This window comes from Eublepharis macularius, chromosome 1, assembly GCF_028583425.1.
Source record: "Eublepharis macularius isolate TG4126 chromosome 1, MPM_Emac_v1.0, whole genome shotgun sequence".
Taxonomy (NCBI): Eukaryota; Metazoa; Chordata; class Lepidosauria; order Squamata; family Eublepharidae; genus Eublepharis; species Eublepharis macularius.
Window position 1 is genome coordinate 91,865,340 of NC_072790.1, and position 25,525 is coordinate 91,890,864.

The 25,525-nt window shown below is 41.0% G+C and overlaps 1 protein-coding gene across 2 annotated transcripts in view; it reads left to right on the forward strand.

Annotated features, from left to right (window-relative positions):
* The first annotated feature begins 5,748 nt into the window (after positions 1 to 5,748).
* Positions 5,749 to 25,525, forward strand: part of GRIK2 (glutamate ionotropic receptor kainate type subunit 2) — a 786,155-nt gene continuing 766,378 nt past the window's right edge. For both annotated transcript variants that reach the window (XM_054974427.1, XM_054974423.1), the window contains exon 1: positions 5,749 to 5,863. In XM_054974427.1, the coding sequence (XP_054830402.1) occupies positions 5,749 to 5,863 (115 nt within the window). The remainder of the gene's footprint in view (positions 5,864 to 25,525) is intronic.

The window sequence follows — 25,525 nt, forward strand, 5'->3', positions numbered from 1 at the left end:
CTGCCCGCCCGCCCGCCCAGCTCCATCCCTCTTACCCCAGGCCGCCACCCCTGCTGTTTCGGCTGCTGCTGCGAGAATTCCACCCAAAGTAGTTCGGGGATGTCTTGTAGGTCCCGAAAACTCTCTCGGAGCTTGCGAAGAGAGTCTGCGAGGATCTCAGCCGGAGCTTTCGGCGTGTGATCTCCCGCATCTTCCCCTTGCCCGCGCTTCTCCGAAAGCTTTCCTCTCCATAGCAACGGTTTGTGTGTCTTTATAATACATCCAGTCACCCGTTCACGACACTTTCCGTAGTCTAGAGATGTGCCTGGATGCAACCCGCAGTCCTCTCGTGTCTGTGGGAAGTCTCCCGCGTTAACGGGAAAGCCCGGGAGTTGCCCCTTTTGGCCGTGGAGTCTATTAACTTCTCCACGGGAATGCTGACTTCGGTGGGGCTCCTCTAAACGTGGCTTGTGAATTGCTACCTTTGTGTGTCATCTGCTGACTCATTTATTACCCGATCCTCAAATCTTGTGCGTCAGAGTACTCGACCTGACTCCAGTTCGCAGTCTAAGTTGCAGTCCAGATATCCTGAAATACTTGGATTGAAACCAACTGGGCTGGACTGGCTGAAATCCAGGCACTTTGGTTTGTCTGGGCTGTGTATCTGCCAACCACTCTCCAACTGGCTTAGAACTAGATACTTCGGTTTAATCTGTTAGTCAATGGTGAATAGTGGTCGTCCCAAGAATATTCCCTACCCTGCCTCCTTGACCTACGCCGTTAAACAAACTCGAGACGGTTTTATTAGATGTTCCTCTGTGAGCCCTTAAAGAACCGGCCCCTCATTCTTTGAGGAAATGGCCATTGCCCTCCAGGCTTTGGGTTAGATACTGGAGACATTCCTTTGGAGGAGCAGTAACAGCTGTAGAAACCGAGGCAATGTCTCAAATGAAAGCTTTGTACATTTTCAAAAACTTTACGGTGGCATAAAGGGTGAAGCAGAGGGAACCTCAGCCCCCCCCCTTTCCCCTCACTGCAAAAAAAAAAAAAAAGGCCGTCGAGAGGAAATAGGGCGGGGTAGAGATATATGGAGGAAATCATAAATGTTTGCATTGGCTGCTTTAAAATATGCTAAGATGTGCACCGCTGTGAAGTCCAAAAAGTGCCTGAACAAGTAAATCTATCATATCCTCTGCTCCTTAATTAGGATGCACGTCTCTTCGGCAGCTAAAAAATTAATTACCATCTTAAAATGCCATTAATCATCGGCACAGCAGAAACGAGGTGGTGAATCTGAGCTGAGCTAATAAGAGACGGAGGGGAACCCAGTCACTTTTACTAGCTTGTGGGAGTGGAAAGCGAGTGGGCTGCAATGTGGTTTTAACTGATAATATCAACATTCATTTGAGTACTTTGGCAGGCGGCACAGGCTGGGGGAGGGGAGGGGAGGGGAGGGGAGGGGGAAAGCAGAGCTGCAAAAGACTTTGGTCTGCACACAGACATGAAGGAGATGCTGGTCAGGTGCTGCCAATGAGCCCGCCAGTGATCTGGACACAACAGCAAGAAGAGAACAAAAGCATTGTTCTGCTCAGGATTCTCCCCAAATGTTCAAAATCCAACCCTTGTTAAAGGCACACTTAATGCTATTTTAAAAAGTTAAGGGAGGAAAAGTAGGCCCATCGCATCGCACAAGGCCTAGAATCAGATTTTAAATGGAGCCTCTTTAAGCTGAAGATGTAATTTTATAAATATCAGCCAGTTAAAAGGAACCTAGAAAGCAATGATGATCAATAAGCGCACAATTCAAAAAAATTATCCTTTCCCAATGCAGCTCTTAATTCACGATTATTAGGTGCAGGAGGGGTGGGAAGACAGGGTTATATTCTATCCAGAGCAGGTATTTTTTGATTGGTCTCCTATTATTCTCATCCCTACCTGCTGTACTTGATATATGTATTTTCATTTCCACTTCACCTGGGCTGTGACCTTGGATAGTGAAAAGATGTTCCTGCTAGTCTCGGTATGGCGGAGAGGAAGAGTAAATCAAAATACACAACAGGAAATTGGGTATTTAGAGCTAGAGCTCACTGATGGTGAGAGGCGGGATGGCAGTAGAATAGGTTTCAGGGTGCCTATATGAGAAAATAGATGTATTGCAGGTCAGAAAAACCTGGAAAGGCATAATCAGCTTCCTCAGCGAAATTCCTTACAACCAAGCACAGACTTTCAAACTGAACTTTACTCCAGAGGAAAAGGACACGAGGGTAGCTGCTCCCTGTTCGAATTTTAGAAGGACAGGCTAATGTAGATAAGGATGGTTATTATTAGTATATCTGTTTTGCAACAAATTACTTAATAAAGAGGAAAATACCAACTGCAATTCCTCTTAACAGATGGGAATGGAGATGGTGGTTTCTGAAGCCGAAATTAATTATATATTTCATGGATGGCCTGTGTCTACAGGGAGCAATTCGCAACCATTACCATCAGCCAGCCATTAGCCATTAACTTTAATAGGATGTGGATTCTACCCTGAATGTGGTCAATTGATTTTTTCTCTACATTCTAAACAGTTGGTAGCCATAAGATTCGTATTATTGTGCCACGGCTCTGGATGGAAGGACAGAGACCGAAAGAGAGGCCGAAAGCTAGTCTCAGGAAGAAAGAAGTATTTCATTCAGTGCTGTGAAAAGGAAAGGGATAAAATAACCAATCAAAGTAATTCAGGATAATCAGAACAGAGTGCCCTTAGAGCAGTATGAACCACATAATCAGAGCGCATATTTAAAATATTTTTTCTCTTGTCTGTTCCGGATCCTAGAAAGGAATGCTTTACATTTTTATTCAAAGAGCATATCCTCTATCCTATCGACATCTCACAGCCTGTGCCGCGGTACTGTGGTGCTCTCCGAGGTGCTGAAAAAGAGAGCGGCCGTTAGCTCTACTAAATTTCTGCAGAACAAGTTCGGTAGCTGTCCGTGGTGATGTTGATACCTTTCTAGTTCATCAGTATCCAACCAGGAGTAAAATGTTGTAGGAAAAAACATAAGTTGTAATCATTGCTTCAATTGTGCAATATCTTTGGCGACATGGGAATAAGCCTCTTCGAAGGCAGGTAGACGGAGGAGAAAGAAATACAGCAGAAAGAGGAAATTTACCAAACCTCTTGACCTAACAACTATAAATAGACCCCTCCAGTTGTTATATACGCCAAAGTTTACAGTAAACCCTAATACATTGTCTTTCAAAGGTCTTGGGAAGAAGAGACTTAAATGCTAAACATGTATACTTTGCTGTGATCTGGCCTGCCATATCTACAGGCATCTGATCTGTGTTATGTCGGTGCTCTGACCTAATAAGTCTCTTAATGCTTAACGAAGCTCACAGAAAGCTCACCCTCTTTTACTTGTCTGATGTTGCTCCAAAGTATACTGAACAGTTAAGAGAGATACAGAGACTATCTCAGACCGCACATTTTCCCGGCGAGATATTCCAGCTGTATACTGAAGGAGTCGCTAGATATCCTTGCTTTCAGCACTAGGAACTCCTTTTTTCCCTTCAAGTGCTCCAATAGTCAGCTCGTTTGATTGAATTGCCTGCTAGATTGCAGGAGTAGCCATTCATGATACTTAGTTTTGACACCGCAGTTAGGTTTCCATCTTTTTAAAAAAATCCCAGCAATATTCAGTAACACCTTAGCAGTAGGTAAATTTCGATTCATAGTGGCTGAAAAGTAAATATGTGCAGAAGAAGTCAGTACCCATATCGCTAGCAAGTTATTCTGAATTGCTTACAAATAACATTGAGTTCAAAGAGTTACAGGTCCAAACGTGAGGCACAAGTGGCTCAAAATAAAAATAGAGGCTCCTTCCCAGTTCATTCCTGCCAGACAGGAAGTCACATTGAAATCAGCGTCCACTTTTTCAGTCTCTTTGCCTTAAAATGGGCAGAGCCTCCAGGCAGATTAATATCCATTCATTTTTATGTAGCCATAATAAGAAATCTCTTTCCTCACAAGTCAATAGATTCAAGGACGATATTTCCATTCAGGTCGCACAAAACCATGGTTCATTCGGCGACAATGTGTTTTAATGATTCCACGAAGCCACAAATCCTCCTTCCCTTAGAAATAAAAGAAATCTGAATTGCATTTCCCAGAAAATCATAACACCAGGGAATGTGTGTCTAATCTAGAATCAAATCGAGCTGTTAAAGCAAAGAGATAACAAAAAACACAACTGTTTGCAAATGCAGGGTATCTGCTATGCCAGCAAAGACTGCAAAGTATACAGTACCGATACAGCCCCTTTTATTTCAGCAGTATTACTGAGAAGTAAACAGCTTGGTAACCCAAACCCTTTAGTTGCAGTTTCGTAGCACTTGGTCCATTACTTACTATGTTAAAAAGTGAGCTCTCCAGTTACTACTGTGGCTGGAGAGAGACGTTCAGAATATGCAACTGAAAGCTTCATCCACTCCTTGTCATTTCCCAGAACTGTGCATACCTCGGTGCAGTAGAGTCCTGGCAATCCGTCTTCCTGTCCTAACCTGAAAGTTAAAGCCAGAGCGGCTTTTTACAGACATCAACATTGTATGTCAGTAAGCAATAGAAAATGAGAGTCTAGGCATTCGAAGGCAAGGCTGTGGTTGGTATGTACTTTGAAACAATGTTTCTTAAGCTATTTGCTCTCGTCCCAGCCAGTCAGTTTTGAACATTTTTGAATCAATTATGATAGATTCCCCCCTCCCCCCCCACACAGATTGCTTGTATTGACGCCGATCCTCACCCTGTTTAGTGCTTCGGATTGAAGCTGGCGCGACTCCCACTGAAAATCCAGGTGTTGCCACTGAACTGAATGGGACTTTGGGTTCCAGTGAATGAGTATTGAGATCTTACGGAGTTCACCAGGCATAGACCTCATGTAACTGGGCTATGAACTTGTTTTCGTGTAAGACTCCTTGACCTGCACTCTAATTGGCTTGAGTCCTAACAACTACTTCAGTTTTAGGAGACTGTCGTTCAGAGCCCCAGACACAGACCTCCACACTCATTTCCCAGACTCCGGGAGGTTTTTGGAAGAAAACCGTCCTCGTGTAAGGCGAGTCAAAGAGCCAACTTGCTTAAACATATTTTTTATAACACTAATTCCAGGAGGCTGTCATTCGTTGTATGAGAGAACCGGGGAAGTGATGCCTAGCTAGGTGCCTTGAGACAAGAGCAGAGCTCTCCGTCGCTCGCACTTCATCTTGGCTGCGCGTCAGAGCCGTGCAGCAGTGCAGTAGAAGGGGAGCCCAACAGCCAGGCAAGCGCCCGCCTCTCGCTCGGCGGCGGCGGTTTCGCGAGCTCGGCTTGCCTATTGATTCCCCCCTCTTCTCTCTCTCTCTTCTCCCCTCCTCCCTCCCTCCCTCCCTCTGCCTACCTCCTAGGTTCGCCCGGCTGGCCACCGCGCCTGCATGTGCGTGCGTGCTTGTGTGTGTTTGGATTTCTCAAGGATTCTCCCCCACCCTCCCTCTCGCCCGACTACCATGGATGTCCCACCATTCCTTGCAGTTGAAGGTTGCTCCTTGGCGCAGTGAATGAAGATCATGCAGGGATTGCTAATGGTTTTGGGAAGCGGAGAGCCTTTCCCCTCTGTGTGACCATGCCGTGATCGCGTCTCAGGGCCAAGCAGTTCCACGGCTCCTCTGCTCTTTACCCTACCCGGGGGAAACCTAACGCTTAAGCAAGGGGGAAAGAGGAAAGCGGCGCGTCTGTGCGTAGGAAACACCATGAAGATTATTTCCACGATTCTAACTCATCCAGTCTTCAGAGGCACCATTCGGCTCCTGCTTTGCTTACTGTGGATTGGATATTCCCAAGGAACCACGCATGTGTTAAGATTCGGTAAGGCGACTTTTCTAACGCTTCTTGGCTCGTTATGTGTCCCTAGGATTTTGCCAGTTTGGGGGGGGGGTTGCAAGGAGGAGGGGGAAAGGAGATGGAGCTACTTCCGGGCGAAGATGGGTATTTCATCTCCCGATTACATGAAAGGCGCCAGTTTGATCCTCTGTCTTTTATTTCCGCGACTGCAAAGCTGAGTGGTTGCTGATCAAAACAAGCCGAGGAAATTGACTAACAAATAAAGGCTGCCAAACCGAGGCGTAGCAGGGGGTGGGGGAATCTATCCCAGTGTGCTTGTTTTGTGCCTTCTCTTTTGAGTTGCCATAGCGGTGGGAGAGCTTCTTGGCTTGGAGAACTGTTGATTCATTCAGACACGTCAATTTCTTAAGAGTTCCGCTGCCCTAAAGCCAGGACGGACTCGATGCTAACCACCGGCAGTGAAGGAACACACCTTTTTTTCCTTGAGCGTCTTGTTTACTTGCACTTAAGAGACCTTTGCGTTGCGATGGTTCGGGCCGTTTGTAAAGAGAGCGCGCTGGGAAAACGCTTTTCAAATCTTACTTTCTCTAAAATAAGCAGTAAAAGTGAGCTCCAAAGGTTTTGCTTAGTGACCCAGAGGGTGCGATTCACGCATCTTTCAGGCCATGCTTTGCCTTGTTAAACAGCCATGACTAAAGTCTACAAGTACAACCGTAAAGTCAGTGGAGAAACTCCCAAGGAGAATGTTTTGGGAATGTACTCAACTCGTGCTCAGTGCTAACCTGTGCGTGCGTGGGAAGGGGGGGGGGCTGCGTAACAGCGCAAAACCTATGCCCACTTACCTGGAAGTAAAACCCATCCAGTGGGACTTACTCCTGAGTAAACCCGCATAACGCTTCCTGTCTTTTGTCACGGCGTTGACGAAGGCATTGACATTCAACGGCGTTGACATTCAAAGCGCCTAGCCAAGATTTTCCAGAAGTATGCCAGTGAGGACTGTTCAGGGACCATTACTGAAGTTTAGCAAATCCCATACCGGCGCTAGGACTGGTTTCCATTCATCTAAGCCGACTTTTATCAAATGTTGTCGACCCGTCTCTGAGATGCAGGTCAGTCAGAGCAATGTTCAGCCAGACTGCTACGGGCAAGGGTGTTTTTTAATCGCCGGGAGCAAACGTGTCCAAGAAAAGTTATTCCAAAAGAGGTGTGAGTCAAGAGCAAGAGAGTAGCGAGAGGAAGCGGCAACCCTCTGATCACCTTTCTGCCAGTCCTGGAATTGACTCCCCATTTCAATAAATGGCAAAACGTCAATTGAACCGAATGGTTTTGGATTATGTGCCAAGTGGCTTTAAGATGCCAGGAAAGCTGTTGTGCCAAAGCTAGAGGCACTCTTGACTTTTCAAGCGAAACAGTCCTTCTCTTTGCCCCATCTCTTTCATGATTCTGGCATCTTGATGGTCAAAGCAGCTCCCCCCCTCCCCCAGCGAACATCCTTACTAGGAATTAAGGAAAGAAACCACATTTTTGGCTTTGAACAGGAAGGCGGGTCGTGATAGAAGAAAGATGGGATAGTGATCTGGTGTGTGGAATTCCTAGCTACACTTTCTTTTTGCAGCCCATTTTCAATGCTTAATAAGGCACGTTGCTCTTAGCAACCGTCTTCAGGAATGCTAGTTCCTTTGAACGTAGCTCAAGACGGTCCTCGGGACACCTGCGGGGTGTGAGATTGCAAGGGGACCTGACCTGCAGTCCACTGAAATCTGCCCCGGCATGAATGTTGTTTGTGTCTGAAGATGGGTGATCTCATTGTGGCTGAACATGGAGATCTGCTGATCTCTAAAAGTCGATATCCTCCCCCTTCCACCTCTGCCACCTCTTGTGCAGGTTAATTAAAAATGTCCTAATCTGGAATTTCCCATCAGTGTTGGGTTATTCAAATAAAACAGTGATGGTTGTTGATCGATCAGACAGTGGAGGTGACCGCAACCTTTTCCCAAAGGTAATGAACTCTCAATACCCAAACAAAGCCATATCTCCAACATCTAAACTGGCAGGCCAGTGTACACAGATATATAAAGGGATTAAAATGCATGTAATCCCACTGGAGGGGCGGTGGTGGTTAAATGGTTTAAATCCTGTAACTTCCCAAATTGTCTCTGGAATAAAAACCTTCTGCTAGACTTTTGCTGTTACTAAAGGAAGCATATACTTTTGGTACAGTTTACCCTCTTATCAACACCTCTTCAGCTTCTGCAAGGATTGGGAGGGAATGGAGTGGATGGAGTGAAGATTGAGATGAGATGCTGAGAGGAGGGGCTTTGTTGGTCAGTTCTATGGCTCACATAATGTTGCCAGGGAATGTCAGAGTCCTGGTGGCATGTGGAAATATTTCATATGCAGTTATTTGGAAGCAGCTTAGCTTGGAGAGATGAGGAAAGAACCAATGGCTGTGGGTGGCTGTTAGAAAGTTGAGCAATAAGCAGTTCGTGTTGCTGAAACAGGAAATTATCCCAGGATAGAAAAATAAAAGAACTGGGAAGATCCAATTCCTTCTTTCTTAGCAACCAGGCAGAATTCCATTTTATCTTTCTTCAGATATTATGTTTTCCTTCTCATTGTATTGGGACTCCCAGCATATCCCACTGCTAGCAACCCTGGCTCTCCTCCAGTTATATCTCAGCCACATCATAGAATCATGTTGTCAGCCCTAGAGGACAACAGACGAAGAACGTGGATCAAAGTCTATAAACACTGGCAGGAGATAACAATTAATGTTCATCATTCAGTCACCCAATTTTGGTCCACCAAAGTCCAGTGAATCAGAGGAAACACTTGCGTTATTCACTGCCTCTTGTTGCTGGAGCTCATTATTTCACCATAGTGCTCATGAATTTGGATGCTGAACTTCTCTGGGCATGAGATGTCAAGACAGGGGTTATTTCATTGGATACAATCCACATCCAGACGAATCAACAGAAGCATGGGCTCTGATTTTGGTGAGAGTGTCAAATTGCATGCCCACTGTAAAAAATGTTGAATACCATAATCCTAGGTTTCTTTCTGAGTCATTTTTTTAGCTGGTGAAATGTTATATTTTACAGTAAAGCATAAATAACAGCAGGCCTATATATGTGTACACTTTTTTCTTTACAGGAATAGTTCCACCCATAGAATTACTTAATTTAGTTGTTTAATTACTCATCCCAGAATGAAGCTTGCTGAATTTATATCAGTATATCGTTTCAGTACCAAGGCTAATTCCTGCAGTTGCCTGTGATTGTTTGGTGAACTTGTTGTTTGGGGCAATTATTGGAAGGAAGTTCCTTTAGAAATGATTGGGACACCAGCCACATAAGCACATGCATATTTTCTTCCAGGTAACAAGGGGTGTTTGAGTTAATGAGAATTTTACAACATTTTCATGACTTTTCTTTCCTGGTTTACCTCAATCCCACCAGCACAGAATGTAAACAAGCTTTACCTCACAACAGCATTTACCTGAATGTAATTCCGACTGATTTTACTGACATTTGCTTTTAACTCAAATTGATCTGGAGAGTAGTTTAGAAAACAGTTTTCTGTTTGTAAAAATTAGGTAAGAGATCATAGGGTCAGCACAAGTGCTATTGTCTCTAAGAAAGGACCATCAAACAATTTTCAGAAAGAATATATAACAATGATAAGCACCTTTCAGTCTGACAGCCAAGCATTACTATTTCCAAACGTTTAAATTCTCGAGTCATTTCCATTCAACTTTTTAACATGAAAAAAACCCCACACATTTAAATCTTACCTTTTCTACAATGCATTATTAACTAAAAAAATTAAAGGGCATCAGCTAATGTAATATTAGCAGTTATACACCACAACAGGATGGTTTACAGAAATTAACAATGAACAACAAAGGGGTCAGTCAAAAATGTCAGATGTTTACAACTGAAACAGTTAATAATTAAAACTGGAAAGTGAAATCCGTGTTTATAACCTCTTGAAAAAAAACCAAAATAAGGTAAAAATTCTTCTGAACTCACAACAGTCAGTAAAGAATGTAATCTGGATTACTCATTACTTTTAAGAATGGTATAGAATAGGATCCTAAAGAGAAGTAGTCACTGCTGTGTTATTATTTGAGGCTATGCTTGTATGAAGACTAGGACATTCCTAATCTATTTGTTGGTTTCATTAATATTTGTTATAGCTCAGAACTTGAGCTGTAGATCTTTTTCATGCAGTCACAATCCTAACAGTCAACATTTTAAAACCAATGCCATGATGATTAGAATGGTGATCCATATTATCCTATGATATGATATTTACTGGGTATGTACCAGTGTGATTACCTCTGCATGCTTTTGTAAGCATATGCAAAAAATAGCCTATAGAGAAGTATGGGGCTCATAACATTTTAAGCATACGGCTCCCATAACTGCTAATTCTAGACTCACTGTGATTTATGGATTCCTTTCACTCTGAAAGAATTTTGTATCCCAGCTGAGGCCTTAAATGGGGCCTTTAGTGATTCAGTTAAAGTTCTTAAATGCATTTCATCCAAATACTAATCTTTGAATGGATAGTTATATGTACAGGCAATTGTTATCGTATATGTACTGTAGTAAATGTAATCCAGCCTACAGTTTTCAAGCACACTTTTCTACAAGGATCCCTGCTCACCCATGACAATATGTTGGAGGAAGAGGTAAAACATCTGCAGCTACAGAACAGTGCTTTTTTTTTGGTTCTTCTACCTCTCTGCTCTATTTTGTGGTTGTATTTAAAATAAAATAAAGAATTTTAAAGGGCATCAACATATGCAATTTTAGTAGAGAAGAGTAGTCCATCGTATCCGGTCAAGATCCTAATGGCCCTCAAGTATGATCTGTGCCACAAGAGTGTATTTCACAAAACGATGACCTTGGAGTTTCTAGTGTTAACTCCTCCTATACCATCTGATTACAGTTTCTGGAAAATGGTGCTTTAAAGTGAGACAGGCAAGAATTAAGGAAGAAAGAAAGTTGACAGTCTTTCTTACAATGTTTTGTGGCTTATATAGCTCTTCAACGATGTTCAGATTTTGGTTGGGCATCAGAAGCAGCATTTTACATTAACTGGGGGGGGAGTCTCATATGAACATCTTGTATGAGCAGTGCCCATATCACTGACTATTTTATATTATAATGAGAAATGACAAGAAAGATTTTTATGATAAGCTTGAGATTTAAACTTGAAAATGTCCTTTGAACCTTGCTAAGAAGCTCTCTTTCACACACTGAAATGCTCTACCTAAAGCTGAAAATGGTACCTCAGGACTGAAATGTTTGTGTGCTTTAGTGAACAAATTCTTCTAGTCTTCCTTCCCTCTATTACTTTATTAATCATAGAACAAGTTGGTTGTCCAACATGTTCCAACACAAAGACTATGAAACAATAAATAACGTGTCATTGGCCTGATGGAAACTGTCTTGATAGAAATAATAACAACAGTTCATTTGTCTACTGCTCTTCTTGAAAGCGTAGGGCCCACTAAGAGCAGTGAACAGTGTTGTTAACCCCCCAGACCTTCTGGGTGATGTTAAGAGACACTTTGATGGGAAGGAATAAAACAGAATTACACAAACAATGTGATGTAGTTCCCATTATGATTTGAGTGGTGGGGATGGGGAAGCTGTAACTTTTAAATTTGTCAATTGTCTTCTTCAGGTTGGGTGAAAACAATCTGAAATGAAAATGGCTATGGAGACAGCTAGAATTAAATCTTACCTTCTATCTAGCCTCAATGATAGAAAGTAAGGCAAAGCTAGGGCCCTTGCATGGAGTAATCCACTAATGCTTTTGCTAATGGAGGTTTAATGATACAGTATTGACAGCTGAATGATTGTTTTTTTTCCCCCAAGGCCATTATTATAGTAACAGGGGGCAAAAAGGGGGGACATTGGGACCATACATGAATTTCCTAGGGTCTTTTTCTACGGTGGAATGGTGTCTTTTACTGGAATGTGCCCGCAGCAGGCATCTTGACTCAGATTTCTTTCCAGCTGATTACTCTCTTTCTGGAAAATGACTCTTCGCTGCTGTTGCAGTCAGTCCTCCAAGCAGGCAAGTCGAGTCAAACTGAATTATGCATTAATGCACTGAAGTGGCAGAGATCACCACTACTTCTTGTTTCTTTTTCTGCAGGTATTTAAACTATGCTTGGGGGTATTTGTATGGCAGAGAGTAACTCTTGACTTTTGATTTCAGAGAGCTGCGAAAGAACTGGTTAGTTTAGCAGCTGTATGAAGCTGAAGGCAGGGGTATTTTTTCCTGTTTGTTTATCGGAAGCCAGGGGAAAAAATTCACTTGCTAAGGCCAAGAGGCCTTCAGTGTGTATTAACAAAGTATTTAAACTCAGTCTTCAGCAACAACAGCACAAAAAAATTCTTCAGAGGAAAGCTAAGGTTAAAAGTCTCTGGGAGGAAGGAAGGGAGTGTACAGCATTGTTATTGACTGGTCCAGATTAAAGAGCAGAGAGGAAGATTTCAATTTGATAACGTCACAGTCCTTCCTATTTTTCTTTGCCGCTTGTGCTGACAATTTTGTAAGGTAATTAAATTGGCTGATTGAAGTCACAGTGGTCATGGGGCGATAAAGACCATTTGGATTTAATGGAATTTAAAAACAACAGTGCGCAGCACACAACTCTTACTGAACAAGAATTTTAATGATCCTTTCAGGGTGCTGACTAAATACAATGTCCTGGAACAAGTTTAATTGAAAGGGCAAACGGGATTAGGTATATGCAGTCTTTATGGATGAAGATAGGGAACTAAAATTATCCTTTTTAAAAAGACTCATTAATGCATTATCAAGATTTAAAGTGGGTTAAATAAATTCTCTTTTCTGGGGAATCTTCAGAGAATCCCCAGGCCTTTCCTAGCTACAATTTAGATCCGAATAAACTTGTGAAAGAATGTCCTATTGATCAGAAATATAATATACATTTTAATGACTACATTTGGTTTCTGGAGGTCATGAAGAGGTCAATTAAAGCTATCAATATGAATGTGTTTAAGTGCTTTCTCATACTGGATGTAAGGAATTTGAGTACAGGTTTATTTGTAGATTCCAAGTTAGAAAGGTTTTCCATTTAACATTGAGACTCTGTTATTTCCCTGCAAGATGTTTTCCTTCTCACAGAGAAAAATTTCTTTTTAGATTTCATTTTTCCTCTGCTTAAACCTCTTACAGAAATTATTGTTTTATGGCTATCTAATAATACAAAAAAAAGTCTTTTGTTTCTGTTCTCTTTATTTGTGGTTCAACTGTGTGCTGGAAGTTTAAATGATACACCATGGATAGTATTATATAGTCATGTCTCCGTATTTGGGGGATAAAAAGATCAGCCATTTAAAAGTTGCGTCAACATTCCCTTCCTAACTTTTTGATTTTCCAGTTATTTGGATATTCATTGTATCACTAATATGACTTTGAATGGAACTAACAAATTGTGGAACAGCACGTTTGTGTCCTAAGCTTCAAGCTGCAGCAAATGTTCATTCCCTTTTATCTAGCTAGTTTATTTAATATTTACTGCCTAGAATGTGGTGACATTGGTAAAGAGAGTTAGAGATCAATCCTAAGCAGGTCTACTCAGAACCCTACTCGGATCCATTCCATGGGGCTTGCACCCAAGAGTGCACTCCTTTCATAGGTTTCTAAATCAGTTGTATGATACAAGTCAGCAAATGCCTTTTATCAGATAGATTTGAAGCAGGCTTCCAAGTTATGCTGAAGTAAGCAAGCTTATGAAGGAGATCAATGGAAGGGAGCATCAGTTTATCTGCGTATCCCAGACAGGTGCCATTCTCAACAGAGCTTCCTGGTATGCTTTATATAGATATACCACCTTCTGCATGAAAAGCAGGCACTTAACCGCTGAGCGCAAGCCCTCTTTGTGTGCAGTTGCACATCACTATTCAAATTCCATTTACTCCAGTACCATTTGAAGGAAGTATTGTGAAAGTTAGAATGCAACCCTAAGCAGATGTCCATTGACTGCAATGGACTTTGAAAGCTGTAACTCTTCTTAGGATATCCTTCTTTTAATAAATGTATCCAACTCATATTTGATATAGTGCTGAACCAAAATCTGGTTAATTTTCAGAATTTCATGAAATTTGTTTGTGATGGATATTAAAAAAATCTTAACTATGTTTTCTCAGAGGGAAGTCCCATTTTAAAAGGAATTGCTGTTGTTTATCAGTGCAGTCCTAAACAGAATTACTCCTAAGAAGGTGTACAGCTGTCCTAGGAAGAGTTACTCCCTTCTAAGCCTTAGAAGGGAATAACTCTGCTTAGGACAGCTGTATAACATCCTAACAAGAGGACCTCAAGTTGACGATTTCCATGACAATATTTTCTATTGAATTTCACCAAAATCTGTAGAAAAGAGCAAGAGTCCAGTAGCACCTATAAGATTAACAAAATTTGTGGTAGGGTTATTCTAGTGAGCTGTGACTCACGAAAGCTCATACCCTACCACAAATGTTGTTAGTCTTATAGGTGCTACTGGACTCTTGCTCTTTACTACTGCTACAAACAGACTAACATGGCTACCCATCTTGATCTATCACCAAAATCAGAATTTCAAGTCCATTGAAGGAACATAATCAGAAATGAAAGAGAATATTGAAAATTACTTCACATATACATTATGTGACTGACCACTACTTTGAGTCCTTTTTGAAGGAAGGCAGGCTAAAAATGTCAGAAATAATCAAATTCATATACACTTTCTCTGCATATTTGCAGAATATATTCAGTGAGTATGGGGTTGGGTCCAAAGTGCTGTCGGTGCAGTGAAGATGGTGGAGCAGGACTTCCCCTGAACTTTCCCCTCCCATTGCAGCCTATTGAGCCTCCCAAGTTCTGTTCCTGGGGGGTCAAGAGGTCCTCTGGAACAGAGTGTGGGCAAAGTAGAGATCTGCAACTACAAGTATCACCCTCTCCTTCTGTGTCAGCAGAAACATTGGTCCATGGACACAATTTCCATAAGGCCATCAGAACACCTTTGGACCAATGCATTGTATGTTAGGTGTCTGCTGTGTTGGAACTGTGATAATTGATTCACACATAGAAGCCATCCCTGCAGTTTAGAGCTGAATTAAAATAGGGTGTGGCTTTTCTGAAAATCCCTCTTTTTTCTGTAAAAAAAAGTCCCCTTTCTGTTGATTTTCAGGGAGCACTTGAACAAAAGTGGAGGCTTTCTTCCTTGAGCAGGGCTGGGGAGGAAGGGAATTCATCCTACTGCTGCCTGAGCAACAGGGCAATGCCATGATATGGTTGTGATTACATAATGAAAAGAGGAAGGGGGGAAAAGGCACTAGAGGAACAACAAAGAAAAGAGAAATTGTGACTCGAGCAGTGAAAAACAGCCCAGAAGATCCCTAAGGTTTTTTTGTTTTTTTTTTAAAGAAAGGGCGCAGGAAAGGGTGTGGGTCTCATAGCAAAGAAGCATTTTGTGCAACACCATTGTAGGCATCCAGTGGTATACGTACATAGGTGAGGTCATCTGTGAACGTTGACTTAAATCATTGTCCTTAAATCAGGAATCCTTTACTTAAGGCATCTCCAGCTTTTTAGAGGAACATCTAAGGAAGGCTTTCCAAATCTGTTCCAGTTTTGAAGTACTTTGATTATAAATTGAATGTAAGGATTTTAGATGAAACTAAACATTAAAAATATAGTCAAAGTGATTTCTTGAATATGATAGAAAATCCCAAAGCTGCATTCCTAGACCAACTGGACCATACTTAGGACTATCCAAAACCAACTGGGTCCATAAGGAAATATAAATAGACCATAGGGCATAGACTTTAGCTTCAACAGGTAAATGGCTTCCTACTGTATTCAACTAATATTAATAATGGCACTAAAAGATCCTTGTTTTATCAGTTAGGTAAAAAAGGTAAAGGTACAAGCACCGAGTCATTACTGACCCATGGGGGGACATCGCATCACGACGTTTTAGCTGCTGGTAAATCTCAGGTATTTAAAATGTCCACTCATGTATGTTACCACCCACTCTAGCAGGCAATAATATATTTAATCAGAGTATAAATTTAAATGTAGAGTTCAATTTAGTGTATAGTGTATCCTGAAAAATGTGAAAGTGCCTGGCCATTTGAATCCTGAAAACTAAAGGTAATTAACCAGGATTCAGTCCTTTCCAAAACTATGCAGCACCCCTGCAATTACTTATTTTAATTTACTTAATTTATACCTTACATTCCTTCCCATACATAGTTGTCCACTCTTTTATTTTATCCTCACAACAACCTTTTGAGGTAGGTTAGGGTGAGAATGTGTGACTGGCCCAAGGTCCATGGCAGAGTGGGGATTCAAAGCTGGTTCTCCAGTTCCTAATCTAATGCTCTAATCACTCTTCCACACTGGTCATCATGCATGATGGATTTTTATGGGTATAACAGAACTCTGTTTTCTACATCTCATTTCTGGGGCACAAACAAAGCAAGCACCAAACTGGGATGCAATGGGAATGTTGCATATCTATTACTAGGTTATTAGGGGGATACACAGATTTCCCACAATGGGCTTCAATCTACTGCTCACCTTCTCTGGGAGAACTCCCTATTGAAGATAGCGGGCTTTCTGTGTGCAAGCATGTATATCAAACATGAAGGGAAGGAAAATAAAATGCTGTTCTATCTATGAGGATTTCTCTAGGCATGAGCACTACACACCTGTGTATGATAAAATCATGTAGTCAATGGTTTTGCAGGTAGCATACTAACATCACCACAAGCAATGCCAGAATAGATTTTTCACACAGAGAATAAAATCTAGCTTTCAGAATGTATATGTATATAGGACGTTAGTTCCATTTACGTACTATAAATTGGAGTACCGAGAAGCAGCCTGTAATACTGATTTTAGATCTGTCCTCTTGTATATTTATACACCTAATCTGCCTTCCCATTGCTTTTCTATATTTTATTGGCGTTTGCCCAACCACTTTTTGGCCACTCAGTTAAGGTAGTAGTTACTAAAACCATGATATTGGTGTCCCTGCTACCTTCTATTCTTCATCAAGGGGCTGTGGGCATTTCCCTAAAGAAGGTGTGCTGGAATGGCAGAGGCAGCACCTGACGGGGGAAGGCATGACCTTCATCTCATTGCATGCTAGGCATTATATGAGTAAGTTTTGGGTGTCTGCCTGTGTTTGGATTCGAGACAGAAACTGGCTTTAATTAGGATCTTACCATCAAGGTCTGTGTATTGCCTATGAGGCTATCAATTTTTATAAAGCAAATTTACGTTTTGAAGTTTGTTCAACAAAAGTAAATAGCCACAAGGCATTTTAATCCAAACACGAATCCCTATCCAAACAGATCATTCCAAGACCTTCTCCAGTGACAAATTAAAATGTATTAACTCATACAATTAAAGATCTTAGAAATGAGAGAGAGAGAGAGAGAGAGAGAGAGAGAGAGAGAGAGACCCTGAATTGGAAAAGGTTATTGGTGAATATTTTGGTTTTGAATGATCAATTTCAATTTTTCGAATTGTTCAGATATTCTTACAGTGCAATCCTGATAGGGCACATTCACTCAGAAGTGAATCCACTGGGCCCTACTACTGAGCAAGTGTTCTTAGGATTGCAGCCTTATTCTGCAATGGAGTATGGATTTCAAGTGTAAGAATCCTGTAGCCTGATTCTGTTCTGCGTGCTTATTGAGAGTGACTCCCACTGAATTCAATGGGGGATGCTCCAAGTGTACAAATACTTACTGTAGAGGTGAAAGAGGAGTTAGCAGTTGGGACAAGGAGTTCATGACCCAAATTTCTACCCCTGCTTTGAGATGTGAACAGGTTAGGGAGAGGGGAGTTGGCTCATGTGAATACATTTACACATAACAGTTTAAAACCCTGCAATCTATAACTGTCTCCAATCCAACTTTTCAGAGTTCCTTGGAAGTAACAGTGGAAAGTTAGACTCTGAAAAGTTGGATTGGAGAGAGTTATCGATTGCAGGGTTTTAAACTGTTACGTTTAAATGTATTCTATCAGACATAAGAAATGGATGACAGAAATCCAGAAATATTTCTACATGTGCCAAATGATTTCTAGTGTTCTGTAATCTACAGTGCTCCTTGTTTGAAGAGCCACATATATTATATTTACATGGATTGAGTTCCATTAAAGTGGTATTTTACTTCTGGGTAGACATGCATAGACTTGAGCTATGGATCTCTGTAGAGTTAACCGGACTTACTCCTGAGTAAATAGACAGATTGTATCCATTTATACCAGAGCATTTTGGTACTGAAGGTCAATAAAAATACACACGGTCAGCTCCTCTAAAGACTTGTCCTGTGCACGTGGATTGGATCCACAAGGAAAATAATCTTATCTATCTACCCATTTTTGTCCTATAGTTGCTCCAAGGAACACAAGGTAACTAACATACATAGCTCTCCCTTCTCATTCTATCTCCACAACATCTTCTGGGTTAGGTTGGGCTGATAAGTGTGTGATCAGCCCAAGGTCACATAGGGAGCTTTACAGATAAGTAGAATTTTGAACCCGAGTCTCTCGGGGCCTAATGAGCTCTGGGCCTCCATATGTATGAAGGACTTTTGTGCCCATATGAGTACATTTACAGTGCAATCCTAAGCAGATCTTCTCCAAATCATACTCAGGTCTATTCAGTAGAGGTCCCAGGATAGTGTTCTTCATATTGTGCTGTTGGACACCTAGACTGGAAGACTTGTCTGATATAAACCACTGTCTGGAATGTATGAATATGTAAGTAGTTTGTATACTTATGCCTGCTGCTTAAGAGGTACATTATTGAATGGAATACGTATATCTGCCTGATGATGATAACTCATATGCAACTAGACACTTTTTATGGCATGTGAAACTGAACTTATTACAGTCATTAACACCAAAGATTCCCAGGCGTCTTCCTACAAAGGAGATTTTCTATTTAAACAATAAACTAATGCCATCAGCAGCAATTTGCTCTGCAGTGAAGGAAATTGTTATATGTAGTTTGTAGCTCATCTTTACAGGAAAAGAATAAAGGAACAAATGGGAATATTAAAGTATACCTAGACTCTTTTTCAAAAGAGAAGCTCGCTTCTAATAAATGAAAATCCAGATGATTGATTCTTTTGAAATTAAAGTAATTTCTAATGAAATTATTTTATATCTACTGCTTGTAGCAGCTTTTGGTGTCTTGGCCAGAGGATGAATGCTAATTTGATTTCATAAACATTCTGCCCATATCAGCAGCTGAAAGACAGTCATATATTTCACCTGGGGTCCTTCAGAAAATTCTCAGAATAAGCTCAAGTATTACATAAATAATTCATTTTTTTCATTGTGCATTACAACACTTAACAAGGGCCAATATCAAGACTCAGCACCTCAGGAAAATTAATTTGCACCATTATTACTTCTTTAATTTTGATATGTTCTGCAAAATTTAGAACCTTTCCAAAAGTTGCTCTTGATCATCAGTGAAGGGAATGTCAACCACTACTAACACTCCAGTCCAAAACCTAGTGTGTGATGAGATGTCCAAATGGAGCTCTTTTGTATATGGGGAGCCATTGCCCCATTCATGCCATCTCAAGAATCTATGCATGGCAAAGAACATGTGTATCTCTTCCTCTATTGAAATGAATGAGAAATCCCCCTGTCTGGGTAGTCTTATTGTTGGGACCCACTAAACATCAAAAATAGTATGCAAACCTTCAGACTTTCAGAAATGTAGACAAGGAATGAGATGCACCTAGCCTATGGAGTACTTTGTTTGCTGTGTTACCATTTATTCACAGTCTGGTTTTGGTGGCATCTTTATTCACTAGGAAAAAAGAAAATGCATAGTCTTTCCCAACCTTGGTGAATGTGCGTGTATGTGTGTGTGAGAGAGATTTTATAATTTAGGTTCCATCTTCTTTGAGTTGTGTATGCAATTCCTTGGCTATTTTCAACTGCATGTGTTTTATAATGTGAAGCCCTTACTACTAGATGGCAGCAGCTCAACCATTTATAAAGGGGTTGGATTCTAGAGCAAAATAGATCTCTGCTTCTCTGCTAGGAAACTAGAGTGGCTCAAGTTCATGTACCAATGCTGTCTTGCCAAAAAGCTAATTCTCATTCTTACTGATAAACTTGACTTGCATAGCCTAAAAATCAGGCAATGTTTACCCTTTAGCACAAGACACTTGTAACACAAGCTTAATTGACACGAAGGAAGAAGTGCTGGATGGATTTCACAATACATTCTATGAGTGAACTGGACAAACAATGTACAATGGAGCCGTAGTCAATATTTCATTAGTATTCTAGTAGCTCAGGGTTAGTGCTCATAACTGCATGTGAATTCCATTATATATATAAAATCTTTCAGGAAGAAAAGAACAGCAGGAGTGAACATTATTTTTTGCTAGGAGTATAGTTTGTACTCCTAGGCACTAACAGTTTCATCCATTCCTTGTAGTGAACTTAACTACCCACTCATTCAATTTATAGAATGTGCCGAGGATTTTTTAAAAAACTAACAAAAGTTTTTAAAAGCATTAAAAAGACGTTAAAGGATCTATCTTAAACATCTCAAGGCAAGGGAAAAATCACATTTAAAGATCAAACCAACATTAGCTAGCCGTATAGTCAGGACATTATCTCAAGTGTTGCCCGGTTGTGACCTTTTGTATCTAGACATTCAAGCTTTACAGTTTAATGTGAATCCTCAGGCTCTGGTGACTTCATGCCAGACCCATAATTTTATTCCAAGGCTTTAGAGTTTAGGATTAAAAAAAAATCTTACGCATTTCAGACAGCTTCATTTCTATTCACTTTTGATATCAGCATCTTTCTGTCATTGTTTCCATTGTCATTATAGCAAGAAACTATATTGTTGTTGTTGTTGTTATTACATTAAAACTCTCTTCAAGATTCATAATATGAACATTATAACAGTCTATTAGAAGTAAAAACATTTCTATTTCATTTTTGAATCTGGGGGTTCCATACTAACTATGTACTGTTGCTGGCTTGGATCTAATCCACCCCCCTCCCCATTATCACGAGTTTTAGCCCTGTTCTTTGCCGTGAGGGCTCCCAGGCTCTTTGGGCAGCCATTTTTGCCCTTACAAGAATCACAATTGTACAGAACACAGTTTGCCCTCTAAACCATCCTCAGTTATACTACACACACATCAATAGACCCTGAAGAAGGTTTGTGTTGGTAAGTGTACACTATGGCAAGAAACTAGCTGGCAAAGGTGTAGTGGGGTGGTGGTGCTGGCAGTGCCAGCAGCATAAAGAATAACTTTGCTTTATGTTCATTTTTTTCTGTTTCTATAGTGCCAATAAATTATTACATTTGGTGTCATGCTTCCTTGTGCTTACTCCCAGGGAAGTGTCTTTAGAGTTGCAGCCTATGATTGAAGTCTTCCAGGGCTTTTATCAAGTTTGGTTGAATAGCCCCCTGCCATGGCACTTTTCCTCAAAGCAACCATCCAAGTGTCCTGGTGTGGGTGGGGGAGACTGACCAGTGCCTGGGTAGCACCACGAAACAAATCAAGATGCACCCCAACAGGTCAACTCAGAAATAAGTCTCATGTTCTTCAATAGTGCGTATTTCCAGGGAAGTGTCTTTAGAATTGCAACCTATGATAGAAGTCTGCATATTCCCTCTTACAAACATGTCCAAAGCTGATAGATGGGGAGGGAAGGGGTTTCCCCTTGCATGAACCTGATTGGCAAGGAGACAATGCCATTGCTCTGGTAGTAATGGGGGAAAAGATGGAGTCACAGCATTGTGCTTATTCCCCCTTCCCGTCAATGGAGTGAATTTATAATGTAAGGGCTCTCTCCCCTTGGGATCTGATTGGTGAATAAAATTAAGGAAAAAATGCTGCTGTGCAAGCCGAATGCCTGCCTGCTGTGAGGTACAAACTAAAATGAAACACACATACTTTTCAGTGGGAGGGTGCTGTTTTAACTTGGTTTCCCAGATTTGCTTCACAGTTCCAGAAGCTACTTTAACAAAACAAAACAGCAATTTCCAGGTATATTTCTTGCTCATTTCCCCCTCTTTGCACACCCCTATGGTCTATAAAAAGTGCCACAGGGCTGGTAAAACAACTTCTTTTAGAGGATTCTTGCCATAGGCAACACAAAGCATTTTTATTCCTTTGGCAAAAAAAAGAGTTATATACTCCTAAATAGTAAAAACATAATACACCAAGTGACAATTTGCTGTTCTTTAATGAAACCCTTGAGCCCCCTCCTCTCCCCATCCTGTGGTACAACTACTCTTGTTTCTGCCATTTCTTCTCTGCTACTGGCAGTCTTTTTGTATGAATTGAGCTGCAGGATGAACACTGCTGGTTTTACCGTCAGTGATTTTTCTGGGAAGTTTTGGCCATGATGGGTGGGGAATGTAATTCATGTAAGCCTCTTCTGTGAGGAATGGAGAGGGGAGTGGGTAAAAGCCGTATCCAGATGATTTTAAATGGATCCTCATGAATTCATATGATTTTTATATTGAAACAAAACAAAAAGCTGTCATATTATGTACCATGTCCTAGTCTATAGACAGCAAGAAAACAATCATGCATCCACTAATCTGTGGCGTTGACACGGCACAAAAACATGCTAAAAAAGCACGGATCCTCATAGATCCTCCTGATTTTTATGGGGGCCACCCAAAATCCATGACACAATACCAGATCATGTCCATTGCCACAAATGGAACCAAAAAAATCAGCCATCCAACGCTTTGTGGAACTGCCACAGCGCAAAAATATGGTTCAAAAGCGTGGATCCTCATTGATCCTCCTGATTTTTACATGCGGCAACCCAAAATCCACCATACAATCCCAGATCATGTCCATTGCCACAAATGGGACAAAAAAATCAGCCATTCACCGCTTCGGGGCACCACCATGGCACAAAAACTTGGTTCAAAAGCACGGATCCTCATGGATCCTCTTGATTTTCACATGGGGTCACCCAAAATCTACCATACAGTCCCAGACCGTGTCCGTTGCCACAAATACAACAAAAGAATTCAGCCACCCACTGCTTCGTGGCACCGCCACAGCACAAAAACATGGTTCAAAAGCTCGGATCCTTGTGGATCCCCTTATTTTTATGTGGGGCCACCCAAAATCCACTGTACAATACCAGATCATGTACATATCCACAAATAGGCATTTATTGCTTCGTGGAACCGCCACGGTGCAAAAACATGGTTCAAAAGCACGGATCCTCATGGATCCTCTTGATTTTCACATGGGCCCACCCAAAATCCACCATACAGTCCCAGATCATGTCCATTGCCGCAAATGGGACCAAAAAATTCAGCCATCCACCCCTTTGTGGCACCGCCATGGCACAAAAACATGGTTCAAAAGCACAGATCCTCATGGATCCTCTTGATTTTTTCATAGGGTCACCCAAAGTCCACCATACAATCCCAGACGATGTCAGTTGCCACAAATAGGACAAAAAATTCAGCCATCCACTCCTTCGTGGCACCGCCATGGTGCAAAAACTTGGTTCAAAAGCACGGATCCTCATGGATCCTCTTGATTTTTACATGGGGCCACCTAAAATCCACCATACAGTCGGTTGCCTCGAATGGGACAAAAAATTCAGCCATCCACTCCTTCGTGGAACTGCCACGGCGCAAAAATATGGTTTAAAAGCACAGATCCTCATGAATCCCCTAGATTTTTATATAGGGCCACCCAAAATCCACCATATAATCCCCGATCATGTCCATTGCCACAAATGAGATGAAAAAATCAGCCATTCACTGCTTTGTGGCACCGCCATGGCACAAAAACATGGTTCAAAAGCACGGATCCTCATGGATCCTCTTGATTTTTACATAGGGCCACCCAAAGTCCACCATACAATCCCAGACCATGTCCATTGACACAAATATGACAAAAAATTCAGCCATCCACTGCTTCATGGCACTGCCACAGTGCAAAAACATGGTTCAAAAGCACAGATCCTCGTGGATCCCCTTATTTTTATATGAGGCCACCCAAAATTTCAATTGCTCTAAAACCAGAGAGCTTTTTGTTAAATTGTATACTGGACATAGACAAAGAACAGATGCATTTTACTATTCATGTAATAACTGCAGTTAGAATTCTATTTGTGTCTTACTGGAAACTACAAGTGGTACCCAAACAGGAGAAATTAATAGAGAAGATAATGGAAACTGCAGAAATGGACAAATTAACTTCTATATTAAATGGGCAAGTGGAAGAAGACTTCTTTACACCTTGGAATCCCTTTTATGAATGGATAAATAATCCATGTACAGAATAGAATCCAACATGATGATAACAATGTATGAAATATCAGAACTTACATTTGTAAATTTTATTGAGATTACTTAGATGCCTTGGAGAATTATAATGTGATATTAAGCAAGCCTACTGAAACTGTACTGAAATGTACTGAAAACTTTATTGCTCCTTTTTAGCTGTTTTCTTTCTTACTTATCTGGAAAAATAATAATAATAATAATATATATATATACTTTTAAAAAAATCTACCATACAATACCAGATCATGTCCATATCCCCAAACAGGACCAAAAAATTCAGGCATTCACTGCTTTGTGGCACCGCCACGTCGCAAACACATGGTTCAAAACCACGGATTCTCATGGATCCTGTTGATTTTTACATGGGGTCACTCAAAGTCTACCATAGAATCCCAGACCATGTCCGTTGCCATGAATGGGACCCCAAAAATCAGCCATCCACAGCTTTGTGGAACCACCACGATGCAAAAATGTGGTTCAAAAACACAGATCCTCATGGATCCAGGAGTATTCGTAACTTTGAACCATGTTTTTGTGCCGTGGCAGTGCCATAAAGCAATGGGTGCCTCCTTTTTTGGTTCCATTTGTGGCACTCTACATGATCTAGGATTATATGGTGGATTTTGGGTGGCCCCATGCAAAAATCAACAGGATCCATGAGGACACATGTATTTTAAGCAAGTTTTTGTGATGTGGTGGTTCCATGAAGCTGTGGGTATCTGATGTTTGCGGCACTGGACACGATCTGGAATTGTATGGTGGATTTTGGGTGGACTCATGTAAAAATCAAAAGAATCCATGAGGATCCATGTTTTTTAACCTTTTTTTGCTCTCTGGCGGTGCCACGAATCAGTGGATGGCTGAATTTTTTGGTGCTGTTTGTGGCAATGGACATGATCTGTTTTTGGATGCTGAATTTTGGGTGGCCCCATTTAAAAATCAAGAGGATCCATGAGGATCCTTTCTTTTGAATCATGTTTTGCACCGTGGCGGTGGATGGCTTAATTTTTTAAAAAATTTTTATTGGTGAGTACATAAATTTTTCATACATAAATTCCCCATATTACCTAAATTATAACAACCTCCCCTTTCCCCCCCCTCCTTATTAACTTCCAACAGCTTTCCAACCCTTAACCCATCTTATCATTTAAATTATTTTTAACTATATTCTTCTAAATCTTATATCTATTGTATCCCTTATTCTAAGCATGTTCAAATTATTCTATATCTCAGATTCTCTAATAAGACCATTCTATTCCTGTTTAACCTATCTATTCTTAATACAATCTTCTTAATAATAGTATTAGCTTAGATTAATTAAT